General features: G+C 48.0%; 1 protein-coding gene across 5 annotated transcripts in view; it reads right to left on the reverse strand.

Moving 5' to 3' along the window:
* The window catches only part of NT5M (5',3'-nucleotidase, mitochondrial), a 42,674-nt gene extending 30,973 nt beyond the window's left edge, over positions 1-11,701 (reverse strand). For all 5 annotated transcript variants that reach the window (XM_003953120.5, XM_511310.9, XM_054671011.2 and 2 more), the window contains exons 1-2: positions 11,255-11,701; positions 8,427-8,527 (exon numbers count right to left, since the gene is read on the reverse strand). In XM_003953120.5, coding sequence (XP_003953169.1) covers positions 8,427-8,527; positions 11,255-11,521 — 368 coding nt within the window. In that variant the 5' untranslated portion in view covers positions 11,522-11,701. The remainder of the gene's footprint in view (positions 1-8,426; positions 8,528-11,254) is intronic.
* Positions 11,702-19,191: the final 7,490 nt, after the last annotated feature.

Genomic DNA, 19,191 nt, shown 5'->3' on the forward strand with positions numbered 1-19,191 from the left:
GTGTGATGTGCCAGGCATCATTCTGGGAACTGAGAATAGAGCCAGAACCAAGACAATCCCTGACCTCAGGGAGCTGACACTCGAAAGAGGAAGGGACAGACACAGACATGCAATTTCAGCTTAGAGTACACACTCAGGGTCATGGGACAGAATGACCAGGAGGGGAGGGCAGAGACCTCAGCTGCAGTGGTCAGGGAAGGCCTCTGTGAGGAGGCAACATGCAAGGTTCTCAGTTTGAAAGAGAAAAACAATCTAGCTGTGTAAAGAACTAGGGCAGAAACATTCCAGGAAGATGCAACAAGAACAAAGGTCCTAAGACCAGAAACACGTGTGGCACATCCAAGGGGCAGGAAAGAAGCCAGCGTGACAGGAGCAGAGGAAGACAGAGGTTGGAAAGGAAGGCAGGGTCAGATGGCAGACAGCCTTCCCAGCCTGGCCAAGGGACAGCGGGATTTTACCACAAGATGAAGCCAGCAGAGGGCTTTCAGTGGGGCTAACATCATCTGAATTTGGTTTAAAAAATATCACTCTGACTGCTGGGTGGAGCATATAAATTTGTAAATCTATATTTAAATATGTAGGGGGGTGCACTTCAAAAGGTCTGGAAGCATACACACCAAATTCTTAACTAGAGCAAGAAGAGTGGGCCAAGGTGGGTATATGCAGGGAGAGAGGTCAACTGACACATTTTCACACACGCTCATGCTATTGGAGTCTTTTATAAGAATATATTCGGCCGGGCACGGTGGCTCACGCCTGTAATCCTAGCAGTTTGGGAAGCCGAGGTGGGTGGACCACCTGAGGTCAGGAGTTAAACACCAGCCTGACCAACGTGGTGAAACCCCGTCTTTACTAAAAATACAAAAAATTAGCCGGGCGTGGTGGCGGGTGCCCGTAATCCCAGGTACTCCAGAGGCTGAGGCAGGAGAATCACTTGAACCCGGGAGGCGGAGGTTGTAGTGAGCCGAGATCGCACCACTGCACTCCAGCCTGGACGACAGAGCAAGACTCCATCTCAAAAAAAAAAAAAAAAAGAATATATTCATATATTCCCGAACAATAAAAAGAATGGTCACCCCTGAAGATATTCCAAACCAAGCTCCTCAGAACCTGAGGCTCTGCCCAGGGAAGCCCTATCTCACGCGCAGAGCTGCTGGAACAGGGCAGGACGTGCCACAGAGGCCATCTCAGGAGAGTCCCCTGGGCGTCTGCTCAACTGTTCCCCTCCTACCTGGAGTCCCCTTGCCCTTCACTACCTGGCAGGTTCCTTTTCATTCCTCAAGATGGCAGCACAATGGCGCGGCCTCCCGGGGAGAAGCAGTTCCTGCCTGCCTGCCTGAGCCCCAACACCACGATTACTTTAAGATCTATGTTCCAATGTCTGTTTACCAGGGAACTCTTTGAAGGTAAGAACTCTCTTACCTATTTGTGTCCCCGCAGCCCCTGGGATGAGGCTGAGCATGCAGCAGATGCTGGATAAATAGTCATGAGGGTGACTGATGAGCCTTGGTCTCTGCTGCTGGGCCCACATCTCTTGTACTCAGTGCCCACTTCAGCACCAGATACACAGTTATCCACTCAGTTACTGACGAGTCCCTTCGCTTTGTCTAGATACTGGGCACAAACTGACCATAAGAATCTTCTACCAAGTTAAGAGCCAAATGGAGATAAAGGACCACTGGGTATGGTCTAGATTTGCATTCCCAAACGGGAATTTCTGCAAAGGTATTAATCGAGAAGCTATGAAAAAATGTTCCAGGCTAGAATACCTTTTTTGGTTTTTGGTTTTTTTTTTTTGAGACAGATTTTCACTCTTTTTACCCAGGCTGGAGTGCAATGGCGCAATCTTGGCTCACCACAACCTCCGCCTCCAGGGGTTCAAGCGATTCTCCTGCCTCAGCCTCCTGAGTAGCTGGGATTACAGGCATGCCCCACCACGCCCACCACACCCAGCTAATTTTTTATTTTTAGTAGAGACAGGGTTTCTCCATGTTGGTCAGGCCGGTCTCGAACTCCTGACCTCAGGTGATCCGCCCGCCTCAGCCTCCCAAAGTGCTGGGATTACAGGCGTGAGCCAGCACCCGGCCTAGAATATCTTTTTTTAAGAGACAGGGTCTTGCTCTGTTGCTCAGGCAGGAGTACATGGCGTGATCATAGCTCACTGCAGCCTTGAACTCCTGGGCTCAAGTGATCCTCCTGCCTCAGCTTCCCAAGTAGCTAGGACTATAGGGACAGGTCAGCATGCCTGGCTTCTTTTTATTACTATTATTTTTTTTTTTTTAGTAGAGACAGGAGCTTGCTGTGTTGCCCAGGCTGGTCTCAAACTCCTCGGCTCAGGTGATTCTCCTGCCTCAGTCTCCCAAAGTGATGGGATTACAGGCACGAGCTACCAAACCCCACCCAGGCTAGAACACTTTTTTTTTTTTTTTTGAGATGGAGTTTCACTCTTGTTGCCCAGGCTGGAGTACAATGGCGCGATCTTGGCTCACTGCAGCCTCCACCTCCCAGGTTCAAGCAATTCTCCTGCCTCAGCCTCCCGAGTAGCTGGGATTACAGGCATGCACCACCACGCCTGGCTAATTTGTTTGTATTTTTAGTAGAGACGGGGTTTCTCCATGTTGTTCAGGCTGGCCTCGAACTCCTGACCTCAGGTGATCTGCCCACCTTGGCCTCCCAAAGTGCTGGGATTTCAGGTGTGAGCCACCGTGCCTGGCCACTAGAATACTTTTGAAGAAAGCTGCATCCCTTACTACCCCAGTGCAGTGTCACAAAGCACACAAGCAGTTAAAAGCTCTGAAAAGTACTACGGTGAAGAAGCCAATCTAATCCATTGTTTCCCATACCATGGTGGCTTAAGGATGCCTTTCTTGCGATATGCCTATTAAATCTTACAGAGCGGCAACAGCAGCAGCTAGCATTTGCTGAGCACCTGCTATGTGCCAGGCACATATACTGAGGACTTTCTCCTTATCTCCATTTTACTGAAACCCAGAAAGTTTAATAACTTGCCTGACATCTGGGAATGAGATTCTGGGGAAGTGAGGATGTGAGCCTGGGCAGCCAATGTCCAGAACCCCACTCCAAACCACTGTGCCCTGCAGCTCCCCAGGACACAGTCATGTGGCTGCAGGTCAGCACATGCTGATCCAGGCCACGAGCAGGGTTTTGAAAGCTTAAGTGTGAATGCTGTACACATATTCTTTGCCTCTCAGACTCTTGCTACAGGAACACGATACATCAAGTTCATACCATAAACCAGAATAAAATTCACTACTCTGCAGGACTTGGACTCACATCCAAAGATAAATTACTACCAAATAAGGTCTACGATTCAACTCAAACTCTGTATTTTGTGTTTCTCTGACACCTATTTATCATATTAGAACTTTAAAAGTTGACAATTTTTAGAGGCATTTATATGACACAATGAAGGCCAAATCATACCTTACATTTGTCATTCAGGTTGCTAAATTCAAGCAAAAATGTGGCCAATAAAAGTTATCTAAGTCTAGAAATAAATCCTTATATTGATGCTCAATTAATTCTCAGCAAGAGTGTGAATACAATACAGTGGGAAAAAAGTAGTCTTTTCAATAAATGAAACTGGGACAACAAGATATCTACATGCAAAAGAATGAAGTTTGACCCCCTACCTCACACCATATACAAAAATTAACTCAAAATGGATCATAGGCCTAAATGGAAGAGCTAAAACTAAAACTTTTTTTTTTTTTTTGAGACAGAGTCTCACTCTGTCGGCCCAGGCTGGAGTCCAGTGGCGCAATCTTGGCTCACTGCAAGCTCCGCCTCCCAGGTTCATGCGATTCTCCTGCCTCAGCCTCCTGAGTAGCTGGGACTACAGGCGCCCACCACCACACCCAGCTAATTATTTTTGTATTTTCAGTAGAGACGGGGTTTCACCATGTTAGCCAGGATGGTCTCGATCTCCTGACCTCATGATCCACCCGCCTTGGCCTCCCAAAGTGCTGGGATTACAAGCGTGAGCCACCGCGCCCGGCCCAAAACTAAAACTCTTAAAGAAAACACAGGGGCAAATCTTTGTATTTTTTGTATTTTTAGTAGAGATGGGGTTTCACCATGTTGGCCAGGCTGATCTTGAACTCCTGACCTCAGGTGATCCACCTGCCTTGGCCTCCCAAAGTGCTGGGATAAGAGGCGTGAGCCACTGTGCTCAGCTGAATCTTTTTCTTTTTAGACAGGGTCTCGCTCTGTCACCTAGGCTGGAGTGCAGTGGTGTGAACTTGGCTCACTGCAAACCCTACCCCTCCCCCCACTCTCTCCACCCCCTTGAGGTTCAAGTGATCCTCCCACTTCAGCCTCCCAAGTAGCTGGGATCACAGGCACGCACCACTATGCCTGGCTATTTTTGTTGTATTTTTAGTGGAGGCAGGGTCTCCTCATGTTGGCCAGACTGGGCTCAAATTCCTGAGCTCAAGTGATCTGCCTGCCTTGGCCTGCCAAGTGCTGAGATTACAGGCCTAAGCCACCACACCTGGCCTCAAGCATCTTTTTATGTGCTTATTGGACATTCTAAATTTTCTTTAAAGAAATGTTCATTCAATCCTTTGTTGAGGTTTTCAATTGGTTTGTCTTTTTTTACTGTTAGCTTTTGGACAAGGTCAGGCACAGGATAACTTACTTTTGGGTATAACACTACATTTTTGTATTTTTTGTAGAGACAGGGTCTCACTATGTTGCCCCAGCTGGTCTTGAACTGCTGGCCTCAAGTGATCCTCCTGCCTTGGCTTTCTGCTGAGATTACAGGCATAAGCCACTGTGCCTGGCTTTTTTTCATTGTTAACTTGTAAGAGTTCTTTATATATTCTAAATACAAGTCTCTTATCAGATACATGATTTACAAATATATTCCCTCATTCTGTAGACTTTCATTTCACTTTCTTAATTTTGTCCTTAGAAACACAAAAGTTAGGCCAGGCGAGGTGGCTCACGCCTGTAATCCCAGCACTTTGGGAGGCTGAGGAGGGTGGATCACGAGGTCAGGAGATCAAGACCATCCTGGCTAACATGGTGAAGCCCCGTCTCTACTAAAAATACAAAAAATTAGCCAGGTGTGGTGGTGGGTGCCTGTAGTCCCAGCTACTCAGGAGGCTGAGGCAGGAGAATGGCATGAACCCAGGAGGCAGAGGTTGCAGTGAGCCAAGATTGTGCCACTGCACTCCAGCCTGGGCAAAAGAGTGAGACTCCGTCTCAAAAAAAAAAAAACAAAAACCACAAAAGCTTTTACTTTTGGTGTAGTCCAATTTTTGTGTATTTCTCTTTTGTCACTTGCATTTTTGTGTCATATGAAGAAGCCATTGCTGACCCAAGGTCAGCAACTCTGTCTCAAAAACTCTGTCTCAAAAAAAAAAAAGATGCTTGAGCATCATTAGCCAACAGAGAAATGCAAACCAAAATTCACAAAATCACTTCACACCCACAAGGATGGCTAAAGTAAAACAGAAATTAACAAGTGTTGACAAAGATGTGGAGAAACTGAAACCTTCATATGATGCTAGTGGGAAATGTGCAATGGTACAATTGCTTTGGAAAATAGTTTGACAGTTCCTCAAAATGTCAAACATAGAATTATCCTATGGCCTAACAATTAATTCCATTCCTAGGTATAGTCTCAAAAGAATTGAAAACATCTGTAATCCCAGCACTTTTGGAGGCTGAGGCATGAGAACTGCTTGAGCCTAGGAGTTTGAGACCAGCCTAGGCAACATAGGTAGATCCTACCTCTACAAAAAATGAAAAATTAGCTGGGTGTAGTAGTGTGCATCTGTGGTCACAGCTACTCTAGAGGCTGACGCAGGAGGATCATTTGAGTCCAGGCGGTAAAGGCTGCAGTAAGCCATCATCATGCCACTGCACTCCAGCCTTTTTGAGATAGGGCAAGACCCTGTCTCAAAAAAAAAAAAAAAAAAGAATTGAAAACAAGATTCAAACAAATATTTACACGAATGTTCATAGCAGCACTATTCCCAATAGCCCAAAAGTGAAAACTGCCCAAACATCTATCAACTGATAAATGGATCAATACATGTAGTCCATACATTAGATCCATACATATCCAATGGCTGGAATATCATTCAGCCATAAAAATAGTAAGTATTGATAGATGCTGCAACATGAATGAACCTTGAAAACATGTGCTAAATGAAAGAAGCCAGACCCAAAAGACCACATATTATATGATGCCATTTATATGAAATCCCCAGAATAGGCAAATTCCTAAAGACAGAAAGTAGATTAGTGGTTGCCAGGGGCTGGCAGGGAGCACAGGAATGGGGGTGACTGCTGATGGGTACAGGGTTTCTTTTGGGGATGATGAAAAAGCTCTGAAGCGGATATGATGATGGTTGCACAACTTTGTGGATGGTTTTGTAAAACCACTGGATTATATACTTCAAATGGGTGGACTGCATGGTATGTCTCTTTTTTTTTTTTTTTTTTTTGAGACAGAGTTTCACTCTGTTGCCCAGGCTGGAGTGCAATGGTGCAATCTCGGCTCACTGCAACCTCCGCCTCCCAGGTTCAAGAGATTCTCCTGCCTCAGCCTCCCGAGTAGCTGGGATTACAGGCACCCGCCCCCACGCCCAGCTAATTTTTGTATTTTTAGTAGAGATGGGGTTTCACCATGTTGGCCAGGCTGGTCTCGAACTCCTGACCTCTTGATCTGCCCGCCTCGACCTCCCAAAGTGCTGGGATTGTAGGCATGAGCCACGGCGCCCAGCTGGTATGTCATTATTATATGTCAATAAGGCTGTTTTTAAAAATCTCTCAGGGAAGCACATCCTCTGTAATTGTCAACAGGTCACTGAGTGGGGGCTTCAGTCCATAAAACTACTCATTTCACCAGAACAAAACAGAAATATCTCAAGCAGTACTACTTCTCTTTCCTTAAACACTTTTTCTAAATAAGGTTTCCCGCTGAACCTCTTTTCCTTCAGCTCTTTGGACAATCTGCAAGTGTCTTCACTTTGTGATTCTTTTTTTGAGACAGAGTTTCACTCTTGTTGCCCAGGCTAGAGTGCAACGGAGCGATCTCAGCTCACTGCAACCTCCACTTCCTGGGCTCAAGCGATTCTCCTGCTTCAGCCTCCTAAGTAGCTGGGATTACAGGCGCCCACCACCACGCCCAGCTAATTGTTTGTATTTTTAGTAGAGACAGGGTTTCTTTTTTTTTTGGAGGCGGAATCTCGCTCTGTCGCCTAGGCTAGAGTGTAGTGGCGTGATCTTGGCTCACCGTGCAACCTCCGCCTCCTGGGTTCAAACAATTATCCTGCCTCAGCCTCCCAAGTAACTGGGACTACATGTGCATGCCGCCACGCCCAGCTAAGTTTTTGTATTTTAGTAGAGACGGGGTTTCACCACGCTACCCAGGCTGGTCTCGAACTCCTGAGTTCAGGCAATCCACCTGCCTCAGCCTCCCAAAGTGCTAGGATTACAGGCGTGAACCACCGTACCTGGCTGAGGCAGGGTTTCATCATGTTGGCCAGGCTGGTCTCGAACTCCTGACCTCAGGCAATCCACCTGCCTCAGCCTCCCAAAGTGCTAGGATTACAGGCGTGAACCACCGTACCTGGCTGAGGCAGGGTTTCATCATGTTGGCCAGGCTGGTCTCGAACTCCTGACCTCAGGTGATTCACCTGCCTCAGCCTCTCAAAGTGCTGGGATTACAGGCGTGAGCCACCGTGCCCGGCCATTTTGTGATTCTTTAATGTCTGCTCTGTCTGGACTGGAAGCTCCATGAGGGCAAGGACTATACTTTGCTCATTGCTGAAACACTGGGGCCTGCAGTATCTAGCACAGTCAGTTCTGAGATATTTGCTGAATAAATGAGCTTTGAGATGGAGTTTCGCTCTTCTTGCCCAGGCTGGAGTGCAATGGCACGATCTCAGCTCACCACAACCTCCACCTCCTGGGTTCAAGCGTTTCTCCTGCCTCAGCCTCCTGAGTAGCTGGGATTACAGGCATGTGCCACCATGCCTGGCTAATTTTTTTATTTTTAGTAGAGATGGGGTTTCTCCACGTTGGTCAGGCTGGTCTCAAACTCCCGACCTCAGGTGATCCGCCCGCCTCAGCCTCCCAAAGTGCTGGGATTACAGGCATGAGCCACCACGTCCGGGCATTGAATAAATGAGCTTTGAACACCCAGGGAACCAGATCAAATTAAACTCGGTATTTCCTCAAGTTCCTGGATCAAAACATCACAGCCTACAAACCGAGATCATTGTATTTGGTAGTTTTCCCCAGGCTCAGCAATGACAAGGCAAGTGCAGCCTTGCGCAGGGCCAAGGAGAGAGAAAGGAGAAGGCAGAGGAGGGAAGAAGCAGGAAGGAGGTACAGGGCTGAGTGGCTGCTCAGACAAACTTACTGAGTGGCTGGGAGGACAAACTTACTTTTGTAGGCTGGCCATCTCCTTGACAGCTTCCACGGCCCCTGGCAGAGGCTCAAGTTCAAAAAAGAAATTCTTTGACTCCCAAATGCTGATGGCCTTCTCCTGAGAAGTTGAGAAAAGCAAGTTACTTCCAGGGTCCTCAGCACCTTACTGCCCTCATCTTGGGGAGTATGGCCAGGCTATAGGGGGAGTGGTTCTGCATTCCTCTCACTCCCCCAAACACACACCCAAGGACGTATTTCCTGGGGGTAGTGCAGAGAGTATGTGGACTTCGAACCCCTTTCCAGAAAGGACCTGACTTCGTCGGGATCCAGCAGAGACCAGCAAAGGTGTCAGGCCCATGGACTCCTACACCTGCTGGAGCTCTCTGGGACCTGAGGCCAATCATCAGGAACTGCGTGCTTGCTAGGCTGGATTCGAGTGGCCAAAAGCATTGTGGAAACTGAGGCTGGACCAGCTCTTACCATGGTAGTAGAGTCCTTAAACTTGAGAACTGGAGGGACTCAGAGATCTTTAAGGTGCCATGAGGGACAAGGGGGAGGGGGAGACAGGGTAAAAGGACAATTCAGGGAGCTTGAGGATCCTCCCCACATTAACCAGAAGAGCTCTGCTTTTATCGGTTTTATATGTTGAGGTGCCAATAAGTACATTTTTAAAAAAAGGATTCTGCTGCTTTTAGAGTTGCAAAGCAAAAATGCAGACTCTCATTTTACATGTCAGAAAACTGAGGCTCAGAACGGGGAAGAGATCCACCTGATGTCACACAGCGAAACAGCAGCTGAGCTGGGAGGAGAACCCCCAACACCAACCCTCTCCTCCCCACTCCCCAACCCCCGCTGCCTTTCTCCTTCCCCTGTTCTGCTGCAGGGCCAGAATGCAGCACCTTTTCTAGGGTCAGGCAAGGGGAAAGTGACAACCAGAGGGGAGACACATCTCGGCCTATGAGCAGGAGCCTAAATCCCACGTGTGCAGTACAGGAAGCGCCTCTACCAGCTGTTCTGCACACTACAGAAAGACAGCCACCCTGTCACATGGACGGCCGGAGGATGCCCTGACAGCATACCAGCAACACTCTCAGGAACCACAGGGACTAGGCAAATGCGTGCTTATTACTGAAACACATTTGATCCTCACATCCCACATAGGGTACTGTGAAGACCAAAGGGAATACAGACAGAGCAGAATTTTGAAAAGTAGAAATGCCTACATACACATAAGGAGCCACGTGTGTGTGTGCGGGGCGGGGGGGCGGTTGTTTTAACCACAGATACTGGGCCAGCTTGGGGTAGGCCCAGGGATGTCCACAGCAGCAAGCCGTGCCTCAGGAAGGGAAGTAGTGGAAGCCAGCAGATTACTCTCAAGGCACCCTCCTTACTGCCCCGTGCCTTTGCCTTGTGCTTGGAAACCAGTAACCCCACACGTACAGAGCCTACATATTTGCACAAAGAACTGGAAAGGCTGCTGCACTTTTCAGAGTTGGGGGTGGGCTTGGTTTCCACGTTAATACACTCCCAGGCGGATATATGGTGTCCAGACTCCCCATGCCGAGCGCTGCCTATAAATGAACACTCGCCACACACTGGAGCCTATTCCTGAGGCTGCAGAAAGTACCAGGGCATTTTCTCCAGTTTAAAGTTTATCATTAGGCATCCGCTGTAGAAGAGCTCAGCACACTGGGCTCTGTGAAAGTCACCTTCTGAAGTGCCTGGTGTTAATGGAGACAAATGGTACTTGGTTTCCTTTTTTAACACCTGTCCCTCAACAAACCACATTACTGATGAGGCATCTTTCTGATGTCAGAAGAAATGTCACTTGTTAGAGACAGTAGTACAGAGAACAGGACTGTGGAGTGGGGAGCACTAACTGTGCTTGGGAGGCAGACAGACTTGGGTTTGAGTCCTGACTGAGCCCCTGAGCAGCATGTGACTCGGGGCAAGTTTCCTCATCTGGAAAACAGAGTTATATAATAATATCTACCCAACAAAAGAGAGGATGCAGTGAACTTGTGGCTAAAAAACGGGCTCTTGTAACTTCCTTCTCCTCTTTATCAAACCCTCCAGCAGCAACCCTAGTGGCCAATCAAGGGATGCCAAAAAACACTCAGCCTCTTTAATTTTGTGCATACCAAAATCCCCTGTTCCTTTTGCAAAATACTTCAAATTTACCAACCAAGATCTGTGTGTAAACGTCCCTCCTTGGATCTTTCCCCTCTATCCATCCTGGACAGAACACCTCGGGAGTCGGATGGTAGGGGTTGAGCTCAGGTGTTCAGCAAGGCCAGCTCTGCAAGGGGATAAGACATGAGGTGGATCCCACCTCACCTGGACCACTGACTCACTGTGTGACCCCCAGAAAGTCACACAACCTCTCTGGGCCTCAAATACCCCTGGAAGCTATGCTTTCATGGACAACAGTAAAAAAGATGGGTAAAGACACCCATCAAAGTCCTGGGGACAAAGAAGTGGGAATGTGACTGCGGTCGGGGTGAAAGAGGACAACTTATAACGTTTATTTTTCTAAAAATTTAACAAACGACTTCAGGCCAAATATGCCACAAATTTTGAAGTCAGCTTTAGATGCAGAGTTAGGTATATTAACACTTTGTACTCTCCCGCATTTTCAGAAACCTTGGATGGCAGCCAACAGATCCTGAGCGCGGGGCCGCATCTTCCCGGTGCGCTGTGGCCCCTAGTCCCCCCCAGACCCTATTCTATCAGAGGGCCACCCCGAGGCTGGGGCGCTGACCGTCCAAGGTCACCCGCGCAGGGGCGGTGTCTGGGGCTCGGGGCGAGAAGGAGGCCCGGCGCGGGGCGGGGCGGGGACGCTCACGCTCAGCCCTGGCCGCAGGCGGCCGTACTGCTCCGACACCCAGAAGCCGCGCCGGTCCTCCAGCGCGATGAAGGGCTGGTCGGGAAAGCGCGCGCGGAACTTCCTGAGGAATCCGCCCTCGAAGTCGGCCAGCACGCCGTCCATGTCCACCAGCACCCGTAGGGCGCGGCCTCCCGCCAGGCCCGGCCCGCCCGCCGCCCCGCGCCGCCCCGCGGGAACCGCCGCGCTGCAGAGCCGCGGCGCACACCAGCCGCCCAGCCGGATCATGGCCCAGCGCGCTGGCCCGTCGTGGGCGCGGGGACCTGGGCCGCGCCGTGCTGCCGGGGCCGGCCAGACATTCCCGCCGCGGAGGAGAAGCCCCCAACGCTGGGGCGCGCGTGGAGCGCGGGACGGGGAGCGGGGCGGGGACCGCGGCGCGCGGGCGCGCAAGTACCGGCCCCAGAGCGAGGCCGAGGCGCGCGCGGTCCTTAAAGGAACACGCGCCGGCGGAGGCGGAGCCCCGGGGCGGGGCTTCGAGGACGGACAGCGGTAAGCGCCGCGCGCCTCCAGAAGGTCCGCGCTCCCGCGCTGTCGATTTGCGTCTTCTCCGTGGACCCTGGGCCCGGGCTGCCTCCTCCCACTGCACAGACTACCATGGAGGAGCAGTGCAAACCGAGAAGCAGGCCTGTGTCGTTAGACATTTTTGAGCACTAACTGTGTCGAGTGTGAACCAAATAGACAAAGTTCCTGCCATCCTGGAACTTACGTTTTAGAAGGGGATCCAGACAACAGGATGGAGGAACCAAAACAGGGTGCACTCTGAAAGCCTCTCTGCTTTATTTACAGCAAGTGTCTGCGGAGAGACTGATAGAACCAATATCTGCTAACATCATACAGCCTTAGTAAAACTGATGATTCTCAGGTAAATATATGAATAAATATTATGTACCCCTGTATTGCTTTTTTTTTTTTTTTTTTTTTTGGAGACAGGGTCTTGCTCTGTTACCCAGGGTGGAGGCAGTGGCATGATCTCGGTTCCCTGCAGCCTTGAGTTTCTGGGCCCAAGGGATCGTCCTGCTTCTGCCTCCTGAGTAGCTGGGACCACAGGGGCCTGCCACCACACCCTGGTAATTTTTTTTTTTTTTTTTTTTTTTTTTTGAGACAGGAGTCTTCCTATGTTGGGCTCAAACGATCCTCCCACCTCAGCCTCCCAAAGTGCTGGGATAACAGGAGTGAGCTACCACGCCCAGCCCACTTTTTTTCTTTGCAAGAAAAAAAAAAAAAAAAACCACACGGCGATGGGATGGTGGAGAGAGGTGGAGGGATTAGCAGGGGTGGGCAGGGAGGGCCTCTCCTAGGAAGTGGTGCTGGAACAGAGACATGATGAGGAGAAAGCAGGCAAGAACCAAAGAGACAAGAGACCCCATCCACAAGGGCAGCAAGCTCAAAGGCCTGAGGGCTCAGGAGGGAGAGAAGGCCAAACAAAGCACAACTTTCTTTTCAACTTTTAAGTACAGGGATACATGTGCAGATTTGTTATATAAATTGACTGTCTTGGGGGTTTAGTGTACAGATTATTATTACCCAGGTAATAAGCGTAGTTCCTGATAGGTAGTTTTTCCATCCTCACCCTCCTCCCACTCTCCACCCTCAAGTAGGTCACCGTGTCTGTTGTCCCCATCATTACGTCCATGTTTACTTAATGTTTAGTTCCCGCTTTTAAGTGAGAGCATGAGGTATTTAATTTTCTGTTCCTGTGTTTGCTTAGGATAATTGTCTCCAGCTCCATCCATATGGCTGCAAAAGACATGATCTTATTCTTTTTTTATGACTGTGTAGTATTCTATGGTATATATGTACCACATTCTCTCCCCCTTTTTTTTTTTTCTTGATAGGGAGTCTTGCTCTTGTTGCCCAGACTGGAGTGCAGTGGCAGGATCTCGGCTCACTGCAACCTCCACCTCCCAGGTTCAAGCAATTCCCCTGCCTCAGCCTCCCAAGTGGCTGGGATTACAGGCGCCCACCACCACACCCAGCGTTTTTGCATTTTTAGTAGAGACAGGGTTACACTATGTTAGCCAGGCTGATCTCCAACTCCTGACCTTGTGATCTGCCCGCCTCGGACTCCCAAAGTGCCGGGGTTACAGGTGTGAGCCACCGCACCCGGCCGATTTTTGTATTTTTAGTAGAGACAGGGTTTCACCATGTTGGCCAGGCTGGCCTCAAACTCCTGACCTCAGGTGATCTGCCCCACCCCCCTCGGCCTCCCAAAGTGCTGGGATTAAAGGCGTGAGCCACTGCACCCAGCCTGTGTTACAGCTCTTTTAGCCCCACCATTTGGCAGGTCCCGAGTTCTTGTCCTGCATCCAGGAAGAATGGGGTAGGCAGACAAGTGGAGAGTGAGCAAGACGAAGAGGAGCTTTATTGAGCAACAGAATACTTCAGAAGAGACCTGCAGTGGGCAGCTCCTCTCCATAGCCAGGGTTTCCCCACAAGTGTTCAGCTTTCAGCAGAGAGGGTAGCTCCTCTCTGGTAGGCAGCTCATCCCAACAAGTGTCCAGCTCTCAGCAGAAAGGGTAGTTCCTCTCTGCAGCTGGTTTTCTCCCCATCTACCCGTCCTCTCTTTGAGTCTGGCTGAGTCCAGGGTTTTTTATGGACCTCAGAGGGGAAGAAGTGAGTGCTGATTGGTCCATGGGCGGCCATAGGTGGCCATGAGCAGGCCTGGGGAAAAGCACCACAAGTTCCCCGCTCTGGTACTGGGACTGGTGACCTGGCCCCCAGGCTTCAGGCCCTTCCAGGATTGAAGGTGGGGCTTCACCAGGGACCCGCCCCCTTCCACCGAGGAGCTGTCTGCATCCTGCTGCTGTTCATGGCACCCAGGCTGTTCATGCCAAGGGGTACCTGCAGGCCAACACCAGGCTGTCCTCATGCCCCCCTCGGCCGTTCTCCGATGCTTGTTGGCGCCCAAGTCCGGAGGGGGCCAAGGAGGCAGGGGGCTGGCGTGTCAGTGCTGCCCCGAGCGTGTGCACTCCCGGCCGGGCTGTGACGGCGCCCTGGCTCGGCCCGACTTTGCTCCGAGATTGAAGCAGGCACCAACAGCAGGGAGAAGCCAGGCAGCAGGAGCAGGCACTTCCGAGCCTGCGAGGGGCAGTGGAGCCTTCCCAGGTTCCCAAGAGCACAGAGATGCTGGGCCAGAGCCGCAGCAGGGCAACTGCAGCGGCATCTGGGGAACTCCCGCCCCGCCAACTCAGAAGGGGCGGGGCTCCTGCTGTGCCTTCTATATTGAGTTGCCGTTGCAGTTTTTTAAAAACTCCATCCATCAGGCCGCGCACGGTGGCTCACGCCTGTAATCCCAGGATTTGGGAGGCCGAGGCGGGCGGATCACCTGAGGTCGGGAGTTCGAGACCAGCCTGACCAACATGGAGAAACCCTGTCTCTACTAAAAATACAAAATTAGCCGGGCATGGTGGCGCATGCGTGTAATCCCAGCTACTCGGGAGGCTGAGGCAGGAGAATCGCTTGAACCCGGGAGACGGAGGTTGCAGTGAGCAGAGATCGCGCCATTGCACTCGAGCCTGGGCAACAAGAGTGAAACTCCGTCTCAAAAACAAACTGCATCCATCCTATTTCTGTGGATCTATTTCTAGACTCTCCTATTCTGTTCCATTGATCTGTATGTTTCTCCCTTTGCTATTAGCAAACTGTCTTGATTACTTTAGCTTCATAGTAAGTCTTAATATTAGGTATTGTGAGTCCCACAACTTCTTTTTCAAAATTGTTTTAACTATTCTAGTTTCATTGACTTTCCATATAAATTTTAGAATGAGCTTGTCTATATCTACACACACACACACACACACACAAAACTTCCTTGGTTTGGTTGGAAGTGCACTAAATCTGTAGATCAATTCGGAGTGACTTGACTTCTTAATTATGTTTACTATTCCAATCCATGAACACAGTATATCCCTCTTTTCTTTGGCTTCTTACACCAATGTTTTGTAGTTTTCAGTATACAGATCCTGCATGTGTTTTGTTGATTTATACCTAAATATTTCACTTTTTGGTTTGTTTTGTTTTGTTTTTGTTTTTTGAGACGGAGTTTTGCTGTCGTTGCCCAGACTGGAGTGAGTGCAATGGCGTGATCTCGGCTCACCGCAACCTCCACATTCCAGGTTCAAGTGATTCTCCTGCCTCAGCCTCCTGAGTAGCCGGGATTACAGGCATGCACCACCATGCCCGGCTAATTTTGTATTTTCTTTAGTAGAAACGGGGTTTCTCCATGTTGATCAGGCTGGTCTCGAACTCCCGACTTCAGGTGATCTGCCTGCCTTGGCCTCCCAAAGTGCTGGGATTACAGGCATGAGCCACTGCACCCAGGCAATATTTTTTAAATTTAAATTATTTTGTTTGGGAAAACTAAGACACATCATAATCAAATTGCTCAAAGCCAGAAATACACAGAATCTTAAAAGCATCCAGAAAAATAAAGACACATTATATACAAAGGAACAAAAAAAGAAAAGGATGGGTCAGGCACGGTGGCTCATGCTTGAAATCCCAGCACTTTGGGAGGCCAAGGTGGGCGGATCACAAGGTCAGGAGATCGAGACCATCCTGGCTAACACGGTGAAACCCCGTCTCTACTAAAAATACAAAAAATTAGCCCGGCGTGGTGGTGGGCGCCTGTAGTCCCAGCTACTCGGGAGGCTGAGGCAGGAGAATGGCGTGAACCCAGGAGGCTGAGCTTTCAGTGAGCCGTGATCGCGCCACTGCACTCCAGCGTGGGTGACAGAGTGAGACTCCGTCTCAAAAAAAAAAAAGGATGACAGCAGGCTTTTTGTCAGAAACAATGCAGATTACATTAAAAATGAGCAACAAGGCCAGGCACAGTGGCTCACGCCTGTAATCCCAGCACTTTGGGAGGCCGAGGCAGGTGGATCACCTGAGGTAGGGAGTTTGAGACCAGCCTGGCCAAGATGGTGAAACCCCATCTCTACTAAAAATACAAAAATTAGTTGGGCATGGTGGTGCGCACCTGTAATCCCAGCTACTTGGGAGGCTGAGGCTGGAGAATTGCCTGAACCCGGGCAGTGGATGTTGCAGTGAGCCGAGTTTGCACTACTGCACTCCAGCCTGGGCAACAGAGTGAGACTCCATCTCAAAAAAAAAAAAAAATGAGCAACAGATTTGAATAGGCACTTCTCCAAAGACATACAGATGGCCAATAAGCACATGGAGAGAAACTCAACATCACTATTAACTAGGGAAATGCAAATCAAAACCACAGTGAGATACTACTGCATACCCATTAGGATGGCTATTATAAAAAAACAAAACAAAACAGAAAAGAACAAGCATTAGTGAGGATGTGAAGAAATTAAAACCTTTATGCATTCTTAGTGGGAATGTATATGGTACAGCAACTGGGAAAAACAGCATGATGGTTCCTCAAATAATTAAACATAGAATTACCATTTGATCTAGAAATTCCACTTCTGGGTATATACCCAAAAGAATTGAAAGCAGAGTCTTGAAGAGATATTTCTATACTCATGTTCATACCAGCATTTTGCACCATAGCCAAGAATTAGAAGCAACCCAGTGTCTATGAATGGATAAATAGATAAACAGAATATGACATACATAATGGAATATTATTTAGACTTAAAATAGAAATGAAATTCTGACACATGGTACAACATGGATGAACCTCGAGGATATTATGCTAAGTGAAATTACTCACAAAATGACAAATACTATATGAGTCTTAGATGAGGTATTTAGAGTAGTCAAAGTTATAGAACTAGAAAGTAGAATTGTGGGTCCCAGGAGATGAGGGGAGTGGAAATGGAAAGTTATTTAATGGGTAGAGTTTCAGTTTTGCAAGATGTGCTCCAGCCTGGCGACAGAGTGAGACTCCATCTCAAAAATAAATAAATAAATAAATAATTAGGCCAGGTGTGGTGGCTCACACCTGTAATCCCAGCACTTTGGGAGGCCGAGGCAGGTGAATCACCTGAGGTCAGGAGTTTGAGACTAGCTTGGCCATCATAGTGAAACCCTGTCCCTGCTAAAAAAATACAAGAATTAGCTGGGATGGTGGTGGGCACCTGTAATCCCAGCTACTCCAGGGGCTGAGGCAGGAGAATCACTTGAACCTAGGAGGTTGCAGTGAGCCGAGATTGCGCCACTGCACTCCAGCAGCTTGGGCAACAGAGAGAGACTCTGTCTCAAAAAACAATGAAAAAATAAATAAAATAACAGTTAGAAATTAGCCAGGCTTAGTAGTGTATGTCTGTAGTCCTAGCTACTCAGGGGTCTGAGGTGGGAGGATTACTTGAGCCCAGAAATTTGAGGCCATAGAGAAGTATGATCATGCCACTGCCTTCCAGCCTGAGTGACAGAGTGAGACCCTGTTTTTAATAATAATACCAATAATAATAGACTTCAATACCTTCCTTCAATAAGCAGTAGAACAACTAGGCCACAAGGAAATAAAAAACACAAATAATACTAAACCAACTAAACATAATAGACATCCACATCTATAGAACAACGCTCCACCGAACAACAGCAGAATACATGTTCTTCTCAAGCACATATGGGACATTTTCCAGGATAGGCCATATGCTAGTCATAAAACCAACCTCTATACATTTTAAAGAACCGAAGTCATACAAAGTAAGTAGTCCAACACATTGCTTACACTGGAGAGCAGTAACAGAGGAAACTTTGGGGAATTCACTAATATGTGGAATTTTAATTACATACTCCTAAATAATAATGGGTCAAAGGAGCAGCCACAAGAGAAATAAGAAAATCATTGGGGAAAAAAATGTAAATGAAAAAACATCATCCCCATATTTACACAATATAGCCAAAGCAGCTCTTAGGAGGAAACTTATAGTTGTAAATGACTATATTAAATAAGGACCTCAAATTAATAACCTTTCACTTGAAGAATCTAGAAACAACCAAATCCAAAGCAAGCGAAAGTAAAGAATAACAAAGATTAGAGCAGAAATACAGGCAATAGAGACTAGAAAAATCAAGGAAAGCAGAAGCTGGTTCTTTGAAAAGACCAACACAAATTGATAAACCTTTAGTTAGACTTACTAGGAAACAAAGAGAGAGGACTCAAATTACTAAAATCAGGAATGAAAGAGGAACATCCCTACCCACCTTAGAGAAACAAAGAAAAATATATATATGAAAATATTATGAGCAATTGTATGCCAAAAATTATATAACTTAGATGAAATGAACAAATTACTAGAAAGATACAAACTGCCAAAGCCCATGACTCATATTCATATTTTCTTTTTCTAGTTCAAGAATAAAAAGAAAAAGAAAATATGAATATGCATATAACCATTAAAGAAGATTGAATGAGTAATTTTAAAAAACTTTCCCAAAATAAATGTCTAAGACCAGATGGCTTCACTGGTGAATTGTACCAAATATTTAAGAAGAAATAATAGCAATCCTTCACAACTCTCCCAAAAAATCGAACAGAAGGGAACATGTCTCAACACATCCTGTGAGGCCAATTTACTCTGACACCAAACCAGAGAAAGATATCATAAGAAAAAGAAATCACATAGTAAGAACTCATTTCTAAAAAAAAGATTTTTTTGGCCGAGCTTGGTGGCTCATGCCTGTAATCCCAGCACTTTGGGAGGCGGAGACAGGCAGATCACCTGAGCTCAGGAGTTTAAGAGCAGCCTGGGCAATATGGTGAAACCCCATCTGTACTAAAAAAATACAAATATTAGCCGGGCATGGTGACGGATGCCTGTAGTTCCAGCTACTCCGGGCGCTGAGGCAGGAGAATCGCTTGAACCTGGGAGACGGCGGTTGCAGTGAGCTGAGATCATGCCACTGCACTCCAGCCTGGGCGACAGAGGAGACTCTGTCTTTAAAAAAAAAAAAAAAAAAAAAAAAGCCCGGGTGCA

This window comes from Pan troglodytes, chromosome 19 (genome assembly GCF_028858775.2).
Source record: "Pan troglodytes isolate AG18354 chromosome 19, NHGRI_mPanTro3-v2.0_pri, whole genome shotgun sequence".
NCBI classification, from domain to species: domain Eukaryota; kingdom Metazoa; phylum Chordata; class Mammalia; order Primates; family Hominidae; genus Pan; species Pan troglodytes.